The 18,772-nt window shown below is 41.6% G+C and overlaps 1 protein-coding gene across 1 annotated transcript; it reads left to right on the forward strand.

Moving 5' to 3' along the window:
• The first annotated feature begins 2,356 nt into the window (after positions 1-2,356).
• Positions 2,357-11,893, forward strand: LOC103805630 (neuropeptide-like protein C4orf48 homolog). The gene is made up of 4 exons (XM_009078284.1): positions 2,357-2,429; positions 4,546-4,688; positions 6,400-6,488; positions 11,368-11,893. The coding sequence occupies exons 2-4, from the start codon at positions 4,565-4,567 to the stop codon at positions 11,437-11,439; spliced, it is 285 nt and encodes a 94-aa protein (XP_009076532.1). The 5' UTR covers positions 2,357-2,429; positions 4,546-4,564; the 3' UTR covers positions 11,440-11,893.
• The last annotated feature ends 6,879 nt before the right edge of the window (positions 11,894-18,772 follow it).

Consider the following 18,772-nt stretch of genomic DNA (forward strand, 5'->3'; position numbering starts at 1 on the left):
GCTGTGGAGATGGTGAAGAGCCTGGAGGGGAATTCCCAAGAGGAGCAGCTGAGGTCACTTGGCTTTTTCAGCATGGAGAGGAGGAGACTGAGAAGAGACTGACTGCAGCCTACAGCTTCCTCACAAGGGGAAGTGGGGGATCAGGGTCCGATCTCTTCTCTGGTGGCCAGTGACAGGACCCAAGGGAACAGCAGAAAGCTGTGTCAGGGGAGATTTAGGTTGAATATTTGGAGAAGGTTCTTCACCCAGAGGGTGATTGGGCAGTGGAACAGATTCCCCAGGGAAGTGCTCACAGCATCAAGCCTGACAGAGCTCAAGGAGTGTTTGGACAATGCTCTCAGGCACATGGTGTGATTTTTGGGGCTGTCCTGTGCAGATCCGGGAGTTGGACTTCAATGATCCTTGTGGGTCCCTTCCAAGTCAGGACATTCTATGATTCTATGAAAAATGTCCTAAAATAGGATCTCTACCTCCTCTGTGGAAGATCTGCCCTTGGTGAATTGATATTTTACAGCTGACAAAACTTTAGCTTCAGTGTAGAGAAAAACTGGTGCTTAGCACAGTGCAGAGTGGGAAGAAGTGAATAAAGAGGAAATGTGTTTAAAATACAAAAATGGAAGTTGTTCCTTGCAGGATAAGCAGATTTAAGACAAGGCTAAAGAAGAGACATTCCAATACCTAGTATGGAATGCTTAAAGCAAGCAATTTGGCATTGAGAATGGCAGAAATAGGTCTTTAAAATTTTATTTAATGGACTCTGGAGCCCACTGCATGGGTCTAGAAGAATGAATCAGTGATAACACCCAAGCTACCAGGACTGGCTCCTTGGTGTTACTGTTGTGATAGAGAAAGGACAGGATTCAGGAGAACAGGACAAGATTTACTGGGAAGGATCATGTTATGAGAAGGTGGGAAGTGGTGGTGGTGGTTTGTGTGTGTCTCTGTGTGTGTCTATATAAATATCAATGTTATTTATCAGGAAGAGAGGCCAAGGTGTGAGATTAGAGGCCTGAGAATAATAATGAATAAAGTTCTGCATTTGTGATTTGTCTATAGGCAGATACTTAATCAGACCAAATCCTGTATGGTTATCTCTGCAAGAGCAATGCTAAATCTTGTTTTCCCAAAAGAGCAGTCTCTAAAAATTATTTTTCCTTGCTTTCTGTTTTTGTGATGTATAAGAATGGCAGTACTATAATTAATCCCCTCTTGACTCTGCTCATGGATGCTGTAACTTCATGTAGCATCATAGTTACACACTGAACAACCTGAAATTTTAGTTTCTTTCTTACTTACTTGAATTAATGGGAGCAAACCATTCCTCTAGGGCTGCACAGGAGAGCCAGGTTATAGAGCATGTTGAAAAGAAAAATGTTAGCCAGCAGTTTAGTCATAATTCTGAGAAGGAGTTTCTGCTCATGAAAGGAAAAAAGGTTGTGTGCCTGACCTTCCTGGACACGGAGTGCCCCACTTTCACTGTGAAAGCATTGAAGATTGAGTCCTCAGTGAACCAGCTAAAATAAACACAGTGCACAGTCCCTTTGAAGTTCTGTGCATGCTCCTCTGTGCTGTGCCTGCCCTCAGCTGTGCCCATTCTCTCTGAAGCAAGAACTGCTAGTGTCTAATTTGTGATGGGGAATGTGGTTTTGGGGGGATGATGCAACCCCTGAACTTAGCTTTGCTTTGACAAAAGCACTTTTATCATCTGCACTCCATTGTATTATTGCACTCAGCACAAGTGCAGTCAGTGTTGTTCTGGAGTAGAGTCGTGGGGCATTGAAGGGGGAGCAGAGGTGCAGGCTGGAAAAGGGGGGTGAAGTTTACTCTGAATTTAAATGTGTGTACTCCTGCAGCTGCTCCTGGCAGCCCTGGGACTGGAATCACAGAAACACCCAGGAGAGCAGGTATGAGGGTTTATGACACCTTATCTCAGAACCATTCAAATGGAAGACAGTGCACTGAACAATTCCTGAGTGTGATCCCATGGTTTGTCCTTGTTTCCAATAAAGCAGGTGTAATTTGTCATGGTTATTTTCAGGCACTGGGGAAACAAGTTGCTTGAGTCAGGCACCACATCCAGCTGTGCAGACTTTGGGAAAACCGTTCAGCAGACTTCAAGAGAGATGAATCAGATGGTCTGGCTTTAAAATCCTTACCCAGAGCAGGCAAGTCACTGCTGGATCTTGCGTGTCAAAGCAGGAACATCCTTTTCCAGACCTGGGAGACGTAGCCTGTGCCTCTTTAAATCTGTGCTGTGTGCTGCAGCGCTCTGCATTGTTGCCATGGCAGAAATCTCCCCATAGTAATAACCTCTTTCAGAGAAGGTTAAAAAGAGACGGTGCACATGCTCAGAAATGCTGCACTTGTTCTCTTAGCAGTTTGCAGCGGCCATTTCAAAGAAACCATCACAAAGACAAGAGAAAGATCAGGTACTGATATTTTTTCCTTTGTTAAAGGGGGTGACTTTTCTCTTTCCAGAAGTCCATGCACAGATCTGTCTCTGTTCCCAGTTGCACCGCAGAGAGAGACCACCCTTGAAGCCTGTCATGATCATTCCTTGCAAATATCCATGAAATAACTAAGAGGCAGGAGTTAGACATGATTGAAGGTGATTGCTGCACTCGGGAAGCAATTTGCTTGCAGTGGGGCTCACGTACAAAGCGGAGCTGACTCTGGGGTGGGTGATGTGTAAGGTACTCCAAAAAAGTTTAACAGTGTGTCTGCTTTGTTTTGTTGAACCTTTGTAGTGCTCAGTTAACTATGAGAATAGCTTATGCTCCTACTGACCAGGTGGCTTCTTCATCAGGTGCTTTCAAAAGAGGCTGATATTGTCCTAATTTGCTGTTACTTGGAGACATGCTGCTGCATCCTGCTGCAAAGACTGGTATCTTTGATTGTACTTGTTTTGACTGCAGATCACCATTAATTAGAACAAACCCCAAGCCACTTGTTATGAGTTTAATCCATTTATTTTAAGGTTTGTAGAAATAAGAATCACTTTCAGATCTAAATAGTGGGTGGGATAGGAAACCCAGTTATGAGGTTACAGAAATTACATTGCCATATCTTTTTGTTGGTGTGGGCTAAAATATATCTGTGACTCCACACATACATGTTTGTCTCTTGCTTCTGAACCATTCCCTAGTCTTATGTTTAGGTTGAGGTGCACAGGAAGGGGATGTGTATCATGCTACTCCTTTTCTGGATGAGTTGGTGGTTTGCACGTGCTGCAATTGTTCATGCAGAATTTACAGCTTCAGATTAGCTGTGTCTGAAAAGGTGGATTGCATATATCAAAGAGCAAGCTTGTTCAGTTCTGTGTTTGTGGCAAGATGAGGAAAACCCTTTCCTTTCCTGCCTCCCTCTATTGACTTTCTAAATGTGAAATACAATCTCTTTTTGGAGAGTGCTGTACTCTTGAATTCAGTACACGCAGATTTTATGCTCTTATGCAACATCTTTTGCTTAGTATGCACCAGCTTAAATATCAGAAAGAGGCAGAATGTTGTCCTGCTTTTCCATGCTTAGCTGAAGAGATTTTTCATGTGGATTTTATTGTATTGCTATAACTTAGCCTTATTTGATTCTTTCTTTCTTCCATTTGAATGTACAGGAATGGAAGGTAAACTTGGCTGAACTAAGGACCAACCTAGCAGTTTGCCAGAATCCTTGAGATTGAAATCCCTAATACACAGTTGCAGCTTGAGCCAGTGCAAGTTTTCTGTGTCCCCTCTCGATCTGAACAGTTTACCTGTTGGGTCAAGAGAATACTTAATTTGAAACCTGTGTACTTATAAAACAATTCACCTCTGTGTGAAGGGCAGCTGTTGCTGGACCAGGTTGTACTAACTTCAGGGCATGGTGTGACCTGGCTGTGGTGTTCAGAAACAAATGGATGGCTGCAAATAACAGTCTGAAGTCCAGATTAAGAGGGGAAACAGACAGTCAAAGAGTTTCAATGGATTTACCATTGAAAGAATCCACCTATGAAGTTGTGGAGGTTTAACAAAAGTCTTTTCCTTCATCTGCTTTCATAAAGGAGTAAGTTTTATAATCAGTGTAGTGTGTAATGCTACTGGTTGCCTTTAGTATCATACTTGCGAAAAGATGGCGCATCAGGAAAGCAAGCCAGTGGGTAAAGACATCCTTTCCAGGTTCTGGTCTATTTCAGCCAACTCTAAACCCTGCAGTTTTGGTCTCAAAGTCTAACAGTGAACCAGGTCTCCAGATTTATGTGTTAATCTGGGACTGTGTAGCTAGAAAAAAGCCACAGAGCAAGCAGAGTTGCAAATGAAACCAAACACTGCCTAGGGACTTCTGATCTTGTCCTTCATGTTTAGGGATATTCTCTCCCAGTCGGATTTTATGTGCACTGCTGGAAAAGTACAGAGAACTTTTGTTCATGATCTAGATCTTCTGATATTTTGTTTTCTTCCAGAGGAAGACTTGTAATGCTCTAGCCATCAGGAACATTAACTTCTTTGTAACAAACCCCTTGTATCTGTAATGTCCCTCACTAACTTGTTTATGTCTCTTGATAAACAGAGAAGCCCCCATTTCCAAGATGCTGGCGCCCTGCCTTCTGAGAAGAGTGGTCCTTACAGTCCCTTTAGTTTTTGTGGTTGTACTGCTACTCTTGGAGCCTGTGAGAACTGATCAAGAAGCAGGAACAGCCATACCAGCTGAAAGTATGTACCACCCTGCAGTCCTCTCATACAGCCCCTATTGTAGTTCTCATGTTGCAGGACTTCTCATCACTGAAGCTTGTCCAAATAATTCAGAGTATTGTGGACATGTCTTATGTACATTGTTTTAGCATACCAGAGCTGTTTTTCTCCTGCATCCAAGGCTCTCCACTCTCTTATCCTTGTTTCCTGCCTGTTGCTGTATTGCTTGTACCTGCAATCTGCCACTGTTCTGCACCTATTGTATAGCCCTTTCTATGCCAGAAATCACCTTGTTCACTTTTCAGAGACATTACTGAGACTTGCTCTTTTTCAGCTGACATTGACTTTCGTTATATTTCCTCGAGAATGTTTGCCGTATTAAAGTAATTTGTCTTTATTTTAAAAAAATTCACAGTGAAGCTGCCAAAGAAAGTATTTTGTCAACACCCAGTGTTGGGGCCTTCAACCATCTAATTCTCTTTTGCTGATTTGTGTTGAGTTCATGTTACATCATAAACATAATGACAGGTCCTTGCATCAAGTTGTTGACATGAAAACTGCTGCCCTCTCATTTTGACTATTACATATCTAGTAACATTAAGGTAGGGTAGTGGTACAACAAAGAGAGAACAGATCTTTAATACTGCTCAATGGGGTTTTTTAAAATAGTTTTTTCTTTTTTTTCCCTAGCCAGTTAAAGGATTTGGCAAGCTCCTTTTCTCCAGCAGGCAGAATTCCTGTTTGCTGGTTAGCACACAGATCCATGAGCTGGAAGCTCATACTCCAGCTTATCAGAGGCAGTAATCAAATTTTTGCAAAATGGGCTGACAGTCACTGCAGCATTTTCCAGCATCAGTCTAGGTTTCATCCTTTCTTCCTTACCAGACCTCAAAGAGCAAACTAAACCTGCTCTAAGCATTTCTCACTTGCACAATGTTTCCAGTGAAGTTGTCAGCGAGGCACAGGCACTGAGAGGCAAATAAGAGCATATGTACAGCCTCATGATTCAAAGACATTTCATCATGTCTATATTTGTTCCATCTCAGTGCTGCTATCTGTTAGGGTACAGCTTTATGTTACATGATGATCAAGACAGAGCAAACCTCATGGCTTTCAGTCTGGGTATCTAGATCTGGGAACACTCTCTTAAATACTGCAGTAAGTCCAGAATGCAGCAGTTCTGCTTATCAGCAATGCTTACTAATGACAGGGCATTTGTTTGGACAAAGCTGTACCATATTCAAAGTTAAAGGCTAAGTGGTCTGTCTTTGTGATGTTGTAGTCAGTTTTATTCCATGAGCTTTCTATTTAGAGCTCAAGTTTCCAAGATTAGGAAATAGGATTTTGAAGGGAACAGGTTCATGGTTTCAGAGGTAATTTCTGAAAAATCTAAAGATAAGGTTGAATATGTGCTCAGGGTTAGTGGAGCAAAGTGAAAGGCTCAGGTTATGGGTTTAGTGTTTTCATACTATGAACTGTGACAAGAGAAAGAAGAATTTTAAATGCAAATTTGTTGAAGTAATTCTTTTGCCATTGAGAGACTGAGTGGACCATCATGAGGGACCACTTAAATAACCTGGATTATTCAAGAGTGTCTACATAGTACTCACTCTTTGGGCTCTGCTCTATAGCTCTTGCTGATATTCAAAATCACTGTTTAATCCTTCTAGTTAATTCTTCATGCCATATAGTCATGATGCTCTACTAAATGCTCTGCTAAATGCTCTCCTAGGCCGTCCCTGTGTTGATTGCCATGCATTTGAATTCATGCAGAGAGCTCTGCAGGATTTAAAGAAGACAGCATATAATCTAGACACACGGGTAAGGAAACATTGAATTTATTTATTTCATTTTTTGTTAATATAGAAGAAAATGCTGTGGATAAAAGTAGATTAAGGTGGATGAATTTTGCACAAATACTCAGTGAACTGTGCTGTTCTGTCTTCTAAGGTGAAGCTGGTTAATTACCTGTCTGTGCAATAATCTGTGGAATTCTTCTGCCTTGGAGGTATCAGGGACATTAGAAAGTAGAGAAAAGAGTGAACTGACTGTCCTCAGCCCTCTATCCTTCTCTTGCCAAGTTACAGCCATCAGTGCTGCTCTTCTCATTCCAAATGCTGAGCATACACTTTTGTTTTTATGTTTAGGGGAGTAAGGTGAGAGTATCATTTATATTGATTACCCAAAAGGAGATAGCCAGTTCAGACAAAAAATCCACTAAAATAAAATACTTCTCTGCACATGCTTTTGTCCCCGGGGAGAGGCTAAGGGAGGAAACATCATCCATAATTGGTTTTTACATTTCTCTGATTTCTAAATGATGAAAAATGACACAAAGTAGAACAGCATAGGGAATGAAACTTGTTTGGCTTGCAGTCAGTGTGCTGAATTTGCCAAGGTTGGCATCTTCCTTCTGTGAGGAAAGTCTAATCTGTCTCTTGCTGCTGCAACCTGCAATCTGTGCTGCTGTCAGATGGTAGTGTCCCAGGAGGGTACTTCATCCCCACCTCCGGCGTACCCTTTAGCTGAAGAGCTAGAGCTACACTCTTGCACAGATTTTTCCAACAGAAGGCACTCAAACTTTTTTTGCTCTTCTGATTTATGGTCAAGCTTGTTCACAGTCCAAAGCCTGTGAACTGGCACCTTCGAAGAATGGCTTGAGGTAACTTTGAGGAGGGTCTATGATGTTTAGGTGAAAATGCAAATGCAGGAGTGAAGATGCCTTGAAGTGTAACATACTACAAAAAATAAACATTCCAGCAGAACCAGATTGGTATGTAGCACATTTACAGCTAAACAAAATCTGTTCAATAATTACAGGTCAACTATATTTTGGGCTTCATGAAGAAATCTTGTTAATTCATACATCTGCTGAGCACTGTATACAGCCCAAACAAGATGTTCAGATGGTGCTATAAAGTGGCTCTAGCACACCTTTTCCTTCTTTTACAAACCTTTGAACTTTTCATCAGAATTTCTATATCTTGATTTAAAAGTATCTCAACTCCTAAAATCTTTTCTGGGTGTCTGGCTATGGCAGTGACCTTTATGAAACCTTCAGTTTGCAGACCAAGAGAGAAACTTTATAAAACACAGATATCCAAAGCAGGAGTAGCAATAAGAACGCCAAAGATAGCAACTGTATTTTAATAATTTAAAAAATATAACAATAATAGAAAGCCAAAGAGATAAAATGATGGAAAAAAGTCAGTTGAGATGAATGCCCTATTATTGACTTTCACACTTGCAGATTTGACAGCAAGCCTGAAAATGTGGTTCCATGATAAATTCTCACCAAAACAAACCTATCACTTCCTTATCACTTTAAAATCTAAATAATTGAATCCATATTGAGTTCGTTCATTTCCTCTGGACTGGGTCAGGCCTATTCCAGTCATTAAACTAGGAATTCTGCCTACATCTTCAGAAGACATGGAAATATCTAATAGTTTAGGACTTCTTGGAACTGCCTTCTAGGGTCTTTTAATTCTTACTTTTATTATTCAGCTGTGGCCTGATTTGATGCAAACTGAGAGTTTTAAGACCATTGCTTTCTGCCACACATATATTTCACTTTTGACTATTTCAATCCATTTTACTGCTTTGTGGGGCAAATGTTTCTGTCCCCGAAAATACAATTCCCTTTGTTAATATTCCCACTGAGACACTAATTTCCTTGAAAAACTCTCCTTTGTTTGCAGGCAAGATTGTTAGATGATGACTAAGCAGCTCCTAGCTGTGTGGGAGGGGGAGGGATTCCCAAAAGCTTAGAGAAGAAATTCTCATTTAATTCCTCCTGCACATCTCACCCTGCAGTTCTGTACAGGGGAATCCATATAGTTTTATAGCACAGTTCAAGAGCTTTCACACTTAATTTGGCCTTGTGTTGACCTGTGTAAAGCAAGCTGACTCTAGCATAGGTCACATACCCTTTTATGGAGGCCATAGGCTGTATGTCCTTCCTTTTACAGAACTAGATGTGTTTGTAACCTACACTGATGTGTTGATTCCTTACTAATTGTCAAGCTGGTTGCATTTTTCCCATGTGGAAGAGAAGGGTCACAGACCACCCTGGGGAGGTTGGCTTCTCCCCAGATCTGTTTACCCTGCTCTGTACTGTTTTCCACCCTTTGGTTGCTGCTGGATTAGTTGTTTTGGCAGTGATAACTAACTCTGGGCAATATTTTCTGGGGATATCTGTGATTCACCACTCAGCCAAAGTGCTGTATGTGGCAGGTGCAGCTCTGATGGTGAACTGGGGAGAGGGGTCGAGTACTGCTGTGAGGGAGCTGCTACCACCACAGCCATTCATCCAGTTCACAGCCAGATCCCTAATAAAAGCTGCTCAAGACAGAGTCCAGCAGGGAGATGCCATAAAACAAATTCTGGAAAGCAGATCCAGTCCATGGGCTGTATAGTTCACTCTAAGTCTGTAATACAGATATATATGTAAAAAAACTCCAGCCCGTTTTTTTCAGAACCAACCAGTGGACGTTACATTACAACTTGAAAGGGCTCAGGAACTGCATTTTTGTCTGGAACATAATAGCTTTTTTTTGTTCAGTTTCAGAAGCTGAACCCGGTTTGAGGTTTTTTTGGTGGTTTTGTTTTGGTTTGTTCTGATTTGGTTTTGCTTGTTTGTTTATTGTTGTTCTTTTGCTTTGGTTTTGATTTTTGGGTGGTTTTTAAAACATGCTTTAACCTACCAGGTGATACTAACAAAGCTCTGTGCAAACAGTTTTGTGATCATGCTCACAGAACAGTCAGCAAAGCTGTATTTAGTGCCATTCAATTTGTTCACTACTGCTTTCTAAACTGTTAGTGGTTATTTGGAGTGTTTAAAGCACATTAAGTTAGATTTGTCCCTGAAAATAATAAGAAAGGCTTGAAAATATTATTGAAGATATATAAGATGATAAGCAGACTTGGGGCTTAGCTCCAAAGATGTTGGCATGCTGTCAGCCTTCCTTATTCGCACCATTGCAAATGATGTGAAAGAGATGGTTAGAAGGTGGTGATTGAGTGTCTTTTCAATGATTAGCAAAGTCTGATCAGATTTTTCCAGTTTTGCAGGGTAACTGAAACAATCAAAAGTGATACCTGATTTAATTTAGAACCACTGAGCTGTGTCTAGTGATTTATCATCTGGAGAAAAAACTCTGACCAGCAGATAGATAGCTTTTCCTGCACTAAGAAGGCAAGTGGAGAGCAGGATGCTTCAGCCCAGCTGTGCTCTGAGTGCCTTCAGCTGATGTCAGTCAATGAATAACACAGCTTTTAAAACACAGCCTTTAATCACATGGCAACTCCATCTATAGAGAAATCATAAGTCAGGCAGATTAAGGATAGATTTCATTGGCATTTAGAGCTGGCAGTCTTCATAAGGCCCTTTATTTTTTTGTGTAGCTGGTTACACCAGTAGGGATTAATTTGGTGAGTGGACTTCCCACAGCTAGTGTATCCCGTGACAATAAGGAGGAAGACCTCTCTTGGATCAGACTGATTCTCAGATACAGCTTCAGCTCATGGTAGACAGACTGAGGTGAAGATACGATGCTGATGACAAACATCTCTGTGCTCCATCTTGCATCTACTGAACCTACACATGCTCCAGACAGCCAGAAAAAACAGACTCGAGATGAAGGACTCCTAAATTTCCGTATGCAGCCCTGCTGTCTCTTCCCTGCCTCTCAGTCCTTTCTCGCACTGATCATACCCAGCTCCAGCTCTGAGAAGTTCCCAATCCACCCTTGATGCTCCAGAAACAGGGATCTGTGGCCAGCAATGATCTCCTGATATTGATGAACCTCAGTTCAACTGGGATAACTTTGCTCTCACCAGTAGTTGAGCCTTTTCTTTAAAAAGGCCAGGGATCTCATCACATGGTTGGACTGTGATGGCTGTATGCCAGCACAGCATCTCCCCTCTGTTTTAGGCTCCAACAGCACATTAACAGGGACAACAGTGAAGCAGGAGAAGTTGAAGCAGAAGTGAATTTCTTCACTGAGTGGGTAGTCTGTCACTGGAACAGGCTCCCAAGGGAAGTGGCCATGACACCAAGCCTGCCAGAGCTCAGTGAGTGTCTGGGCAGCACTCTTAGTCATACAGTTTAGCTTTAGGTAGTCCTGTGAGGAGCAGGGAGTTGGACTTGATGATCCTTATGGGTCCCTTGCAACCCGAGATATTCTATGATTACATTTTGCCATACTTTCCTTGTATAACTTTTAATACTAAGTCCCGGCTGTAATTTTCTAAATTTAATTTTTGAAACTGTTTTTAAGTAGAAGAAGATTTGTGACAGATTTTGGGGGCTTTTTTAAGCCTCTAATAAACTTCTGAGCTTATGCTCCAGTTTGTGCTGTTGAAGTAAGACTGTAAGAAAAAAAAATAACTTTAAACAAAAATGAAAGAACCCAGACACATAATGAATGGACTAATGTGAAAAACATGAGTGTGTACTGCACTGAATTTCCCGATGTCACAGGAAGTATTGCCATGTTGATATGCCAATTAATCCCACAAAAGCTAAATTATTTTGCAGACCAGTAAACCGTAACTCTGATTTTTGCTTCAAGCCTTATCTCATACAACCAGCTTCAGATATTAGAATAAAAGTAAAATGGGCTTTTCTTTGGGAGCTAATTAGTCTTACAGTGCTGACCCTTGTTTTTTGATGTTCCTTTTGTTCCCCCACTTATAGACAGAAACTCTGCTTCTTCAGGTGGAAAAGAGAAATCTGTGCGACTGTGTAACTGCCAATCTTCTGAACTGAATCCTGGAGGCCAGCTAAGGAATGTCACCTGTTCAAGCATTTTTTAATATGCAGCTGTATAAAATACAGCCTTATGGAGTTCATGTTACAAGCATGTATGCCCCAATGTACTGATGAAATTTGGGGCCTGTGTCTTATGTATTTGTCTGTTCTGTATTTTTTAAGAGAGTACCCTCTTCTCACATCTGCTGGGTTGCCAGTAAGGGCTCGGTTCAATGAATCTGTTACTTGGTATTTGAGTGGGGAAAAATGTACCTGCTTTGATTTTAAAATCAGAACTGGCCAAGTGTAACCCACAAGATAAATGTGGCCAACAGTGCTCTAGAGACATTTGCAGCTGTTTTTTGTCTCTAATACGAACATATCTCTATGGCAACTTACCCAGTTATATTGAGACAGGACATTGTGATCTCTGTAGGCTTTGCCTGTGTATTAAAGATGATGGAAGTACTTTTTGTTTGTTGTCTGCATTGTGACCATCTTGAGGAATGTTGTAGTTCTGTCAGCTGTAATGAGATGTGTGTCATGAGGAGTTACATGTGTGCTGTACTTGGACCGAAACACTTTATATCTCAGTGCTGAGTTTTCTGTTACCCTGCAAAAGAGTATTCTTTTCTTTAATTAAAACCTTTAGTTTCTTTCCCTCCTTCCCTGGACACTCCATTCTTAACCTAGTGTATCTCTAAATACCTTTATCTTAGCAGGCCAAATGGAGAGAGTACAAAAAGGAGAATAAGGGTATGACTAGGCAGTCTTGCCAGTTCCAGCTGTACTAAATGCTGCCACCAGCAGCTGCTCAGCATCACATTGAAGGAAAGCTCTGTGCAGTGCCAAGAAGTTTCTTTCTGTGTGCCTTAACTTACTTCAAATGAAACACAGTGTTTAGGTCACACATATTTGGTCCATTTTGTGATGGACTGAACACTGATTATTTTGTTTTTTCCTTATAGTTGCCTTTGAAAGAAGTTCTTTTTGTTGCAGGCATGAAGAAACACTTGTGTACCTGAGAGCTGAGATCATTTTTATCCTTCACTCTACCCCTTTGTTGTAAGATACTGTGTCCCCTCACGAGTCTGAATTAGACTGAGCACTTTGAGTAGATGCTTGGAGTTTGTCTGACATGATTTAGAGCTGTCTCAAATCACTCCAACATTGGGACTGTGGGGTGCTAACCTTATTTGGAGAGTGGATAGGACATCTGAAGGCCAAAATCTCTTCAGCTGAATTAGGAAGAAAGTGCCTGTCTGCAGCCTTGCTTCGCTAACTGAAATGGTGTGACTTTGCTGGAAGTGGATGAGAGAGGAAACCCAACTACTGCTCTGCCACTGCAGCTGTAGGTATGGTAACAAACAGCTGGGGGAGTAGGGAAAAGCCACAGCGAGCCTGAGTGACTTGCCAAACCTGTCCAGGGCTTGGAAAACCAATTCCTACACACTGAGAAATGCAGCATGTCCTTCTGCATGGGACCAGGACACAGGCCAGCACAGAAGCTCGTTGTGAACTAGAGTGGGGATTCTGATGTTATTTTGCCAAATTCCCTCAAGGAGCACCCATGCTGTGTGTTTTTCACTAATCATGCTCACACAGCATGGGAACACTGGCACTGCTCATATTGGGTTGCTTGCCAAAACCAGAGTCACTGTAAGCCTTACCTGCAGCTCCTCTCCCAAAGAGTGGGAAGGGGCAGCAGTCTTTACTCATGCATGGCAGAGCATTCTCTGGACATCTTGGAGCAAAGCCTCCTTTGAGGGCTTCAGCTGATCCTGGCTGCAGCAGAATGGCTTTTCAGAGCTTCTTGGCTTTTGCTGCACTTGGCTCACACCCATCTTGTTCTAGCTTGGCTTTGTTCCTCTGCTTTGCTCTGGACTTGCCTTGGCTCTCCTCTTCAGTGCAACCTCTATTCGTCCTACCACTCTGGCATTGCCCTCCCTCTAGTGCCAGGGATTTTTCAGCACACCTCTGGCCCCCTGGCCTAGTGACTCTGTGTGTAGTCACTGCAAGTGTGGGTGGTGGGGCTAACACGGCTCAGGTCAGCAGTTCCTTTATATCCAGCTGGGAGTACTGCCAGAGCAGTGAGTGGCACTCCAATTACCATGGAGAGAGTGAACATGGTGCTGCACAACACTGGCATCTCATTCCCTGACCAGGAGAAACATTGTGAGGAAGGGCCTTTTTTAACCTAAAAGCCAACATTCCCATTGCAGAACTTGGAGGATGTCCCAGAGCAGTTCAGGTGGTGAAAGCTCTGTTCCCAAAGCTGAGTTAATCTGAGATTACCCCAGAGTGCTGTAATTTCACTGATTTGTTATAGATGTGGACAGGAATCCAGCCATGGTCAGTTGCTGGTTTTGCCAGGTGTTGAGTAATAAGGTGTTCTGGCACAACTGGAAACACCTAGAGATATTCATGAATTTTTCCCTTGGTGTCTGCACAGACACTGGCTTGAACAAAAGAACATCTGACCATGTGGAAATATTTTCTTCAGTCATTTTGCTACACCTCTAGTTTCTGATTCATGTTGCCAGAGCTGGGGAAGTGAAACATGGGACATAAATGGGCTGTTGCTCCAAGAGAAAGCAGCCAGGAGGGGGAGAGATTGGGAAAGGGGAATAACTTTCTCAGAATCTGAAAAATTAAAGCATTCCTTTCAGTCTGCAGAAGTTCTGTCAGAACCAGGATTTTCCTAGTGGAGATTTTTGGATGCTCTTTTAAAGCCCACCTTACCTATTTTCCTTTCTTTGAATGACTGCTCTGTATTACTTGTGCAAAACCACCAAAATAGCAGGTGAGCAGCTAATATGCCATCAGTTCTGAAAAAGGAGTGTCAGGGAGGTCTGGGAATTGGCCATCACACCTTCAAGTGTTGTCAACTTGCTAAAGAAAAATCACAACATAAAATATTCTAGCCTGTTGCTCTAGTTTCAAGTATAGTATTTGTTTATATGCATAGGTTTGCAGTTTAATCTGCATGTAAATACTCCTTAACCTTCCAACTCCAGTTTGCTCTTCCAACTGTGACTTTGTAGAGCTGCTGAGTGGCAGGGATGGTATTTTCAAGACCTCTAAGCACCTGAAGTTTAAAAGGTGGCTTAAAACATAGCATGAAGAGTGCCAGTCATGGATGCCATGAGAAAGGAAATGCAAATATCTGCAGATATTCTATTTTTTACATTGATCTGCCTACACTTCTCTTTCCTGGCAGTCAGGGCTGTCATCATTTGATTCCTGCTCTGAACCATGCACTTGCTGAAAAGCTGCTAACACATCAGCTTGTCTTCATTAGCCTTGAGGGCCTTTTGCTGTCTAAGTAAGTGATACTGCACTTTTCTGGTCATTTAAGTGACAAAACTATAGCTTGTTCTCTTTGTCAAGAGAGCCTGAAAAGGGAACAGGACTGGCAATCCTCCTATTTTTCTTCATATAGCTTCACTCTTTGTGAGTCTAAGTCAACTGGAAGGACTGCTGACTGGTGATGCAAGTTAGACTGTTCTATAGGGTAAGCAGGATGCAGACCCTGAGCTAAATCTAACTGTTAGATATTTTCTAAACACTGGTGCTTTTTTTTTAAGGTTGGAAATTTATTTTTTCCCTATTATTTTATTTTATTCCCAAGCTCCATAAAATATTGACTATGCAAAAGCCAGTAGGTACCACAAACAGAAAAATGAAGGAATCGCATAACTGGAATTTTTTTTGCAGTTAGGGTCCTGTGTAAATTGTTAGAGAAAGAGACAAAACACAGCTTCTATTTAGCTCTAAGTGCAAGGAGTGTTTACAGAGTGACATTTTGGTGCATATGAGGATATTATCTAAGGGACTTTTATGCAAAGTAGAAAGTGTAGGAGCTTTTCATAATAAGAGGATTGTGTCTGGTCCAAATTAATGGAAAGATCTGCTAACAGAAAGTACATTTTAATGTCAAATCTGCACTAACTTTTGAGCAAAACAATGTTCACTTAAACAAGTAGTGCTGACAAAATCTATCATTTTGTGTGGCTTCTGCACTGAGACTGGTGAGACTTAGCATCTTCCTTTGCATAAATCCCAACAAATTTTAAAATTACCGGTGACACTAGGTTTAGTGATTCAGCTTTTGGCTGCAACCTAAAAAGATGACCATGGTTTCACTCTGAAACTTTTCAGTCTAATATAGGGTCTGGGCAGAGACACAAACTTCAGAGCCAAAATCAAAGTTACCAGCATTTGTGACTGCTTATAATCAAGGAGGCCATCTTCAGTGCTGTAAGTTGGCTTTCAAAGTTCTGGGCATTGCAGGTTATTTTTCTTCTCCAGTTAAAGAGCAGAACTTCATCCATACAGTAAATTTGATACACATGGGTTCTTGCCTAAGCAGCTCTTGCCTTCATGCTGGACTATATATATATATATATAGTAATACAGCATCCAGTTTGTGAACCATATCTGGTTTCAGCCAACAGCACTGAATACAGCTAATGCACAGCCTGGTCTTGCCTTAAAGCAGGAACTGAACAATGTTTGAATGCCCTTTGACAGCTGGTACATTGCACATTGAAAGTATGGGGGGTTTTATATGCAATGTGAAATCAAACAGCATTTTACCTGTGGGAGGTTGACCCATGTCCTAGAAGTCAAGAGCTTTTCTAAACTAAACTGAGATCTCCCCACCTGCCCTTTCTGTATGCACAGACAGGCTGCATAGAGGGGAACTGCCTGTGCCTTTCATTGCTCTGGTTTTGGTAGTCACAGAATAATGTGACCAAATCCCAGAACTTAACATAACAACAATTAGGTCCTTCCTGAGCATCGACTGCTCTCAGAACACATGAATTCAAAAAGGATTTTTACACACAGTTCACTAACAAGTGAAAACCAACATGCTTCTGTCTTCCTAGACAGGGATAAGACTGGCAGCTCAGCTTCATCCTCGGTGACATTCAGACAGAGTACACAAACAGCATACAACCCTTGCCTGTGATGTAAATTGACCCCATATCCAGCACAGTGATCAGTGGCTGGATTTCCAGCTGTCCAGTGCAAACCTCATCTATAAACTAGGAAAACTGGTGATTTGCCAGTGTTTCTTACTTTTTCTTGGAACCAAAAGCCTGAACTGACCTTCATTTCACAATAGCTTGACAGCAGCCCCTTCTGTGTAGCAGAAAGCATTCTAGGCTTTTGAAAATGTTTAAAGGTGTTTGTCACACTTGGCTTCATTTGATTTTTGGAGAACTGATCAAGCTTTTGTGCTTTCCTACATCTTACTCTGAGGTGAAAGAGGCCTCTGGAAGTTGACTAGTTTCTGCATTACCTTAGTGTTGAGTTTCTATCATACTCCCTGTTTGCAGCCATATCCTATTTTGCAATGTCACATGGTCTTTTTTGGGATAGCTGCAGTGTTTCGAAGCCTCACAGTCTGACCAAGGTTCATCTCGTGGTTGGTTTCTTCAAGGGTTTTCCAGGAAGCTCTAAGATAGGGAACTTACCAAGCTATGATGCCAAGAACAAATTAGTCATTTCACGAGGAAGACTTCTTCCCCCCACCAAACCTCTGACTTAGTGTTTAAAGAAGACACTGAGCCATCAAGCAAAGGTGAATCACTATCTCATGGCATGAGGGACAAGGTAAGTATAGGGTGATTTAATTTTCAGTCCTTCTCAGGGCCTGAGATGGCTGTCAGAAAAAAAGACAATACAATTTATTCCATTTATGAGCTGAAATGTCTAATAGGGAACCAGCCTCTTGCTGATGCAGTTCGTTGGTATATAATAAATTCATTGATATACTTTTTAAAGGAGGATTAAGAAGCTGTGGGCCCTGTCAGCTGTCCTTCAGCCAAATGTCTCTGAATTCCTTTGTCAGTGACCCATCCCAAATGGGAATGTTCTCTAGACATCATTCTTAGGCCAGAAAAATATTTCCTTTGTCCTGGTAACTGAGGAAGGAGAAATAAGTAGTGTGAATTTCAGATGCTGCACAAGGGCAATGCCTGTCTCCCAGGGGTGTCTGTGTTTATGCTGGAATTACAACACTGAGAGCTGGGAAGTCACTGCCTGAGGAGCAAAATGATTCTTAATCATAGAATCAGAAAAAACAGGAAGGGGAAGGTATCCATAAGAAATCACCCAGTCCATCCCTTGTCGTTATGCTGAGCCCACTATCCCAATGGCATTGCTAAATGATGTCTAATTTATACCTACAGGCTTAATATTCCCCTGTCTTTCACAAGCAGTCCATCCCAGGATGATCCTCATTATTAAGAAGTTTTCCAGGGACTTTGGTTGTGCCTCCTTGATGTCATTTAAACCTGTGGTTATTTCTGCTGCCATTGTCTCTGATAGTTCTTAGTACTGCAGTGACCAAACCAGATGTAGTACAGCACTTCAAACCTTCGGCTGAAGGCAGCTTAAGCTCTTGCACTTTTTTTTTACATCCCAGTATAATTGCATTTTTGGTGTAATTAACATATATTGTAAAGTGATTTCAGCTTGTGACTCCTTAGCTTCACTGTAGAAGTGCCACTTAACCTGCTGTTCCCCATTCTAAATATGAGCTGTTGATTATTCCTGATGAAGTGTAGCACCTTGTTCTCATGTTTATAACAATTCATTCTGTTTTTAGACCCTTTTTTTCCAACTTTTCTGTCTGATTTAGAATTCTAGTCCTGTTCCCCAGAATTGCTTATAACCTCCAGGCTGATATTACACCTTAAATAACAACAGTGCTTATTCATTATCCAGCTGACTGATGAAATGCTGAATAACCCTTGAACTAAGTGAATCTTTGCAGACCTGATGTGATACGTCTTTCCGTGGTGACAGTGACCCACTGCTAACTCTCAGCAGTGACCACGCCAGTTTTGCTGGCCTCAGAGCAGTTTCCTTAGTTTGCCTCTAACAATGCTGTGTGACACAGCAATAGAAAGCTCCCTGAAGCTGATTAAATTTGGCTTCCCTTTCTGCAAAGTCTGTTAACCTGTCACAGAAAGACACCAAACTAGTTTGACTTAACTCTTAACAAACACATCTTATTTGCAACTCCAGTTCTCGTTTTCCAAATGCTTTCAAAGTGTTGGTAGGATTATTGTTTCTAAAACATTCTCAGGGGTGGACAGTAAACTGGTTTGTGTGTCATCTTCCAGTTTCTCTTCCTCCTTTTAAAGACAATCACTGCATTTACCATTTTCCATGCCTGGCATAACTCACATCTTCCCTGAGCTCTCAGCAGTAATTGCTGATGGTGGTTGCTTTAGTTTCTTCTTTAAAATATCCTGAGGTAGGTCTAGTGATAGCCTTGAGTAAGAAGAGAGCTCCAGGCAGATCAAAACCCAGAAAAGGGGCATGGCATAAACCT

Source organism: Acanthisitta chloris, unplaced genomic scaffold (genome assembly GCF_000695815.1).
Source record: "Acanthisitta chloris isolate BGI_N310 unplaced genomic scaffold, ASM69581v1 scaffold5907, whole genome shotgun sequence".
NCBI classification, from domain to species: domain Eukaryota; kingdom Metazoa; phylum Chordata; class Aves; order Passeriformes; family Acanthisittidae; genus Acanthisitta; species Acanthisitta chloris.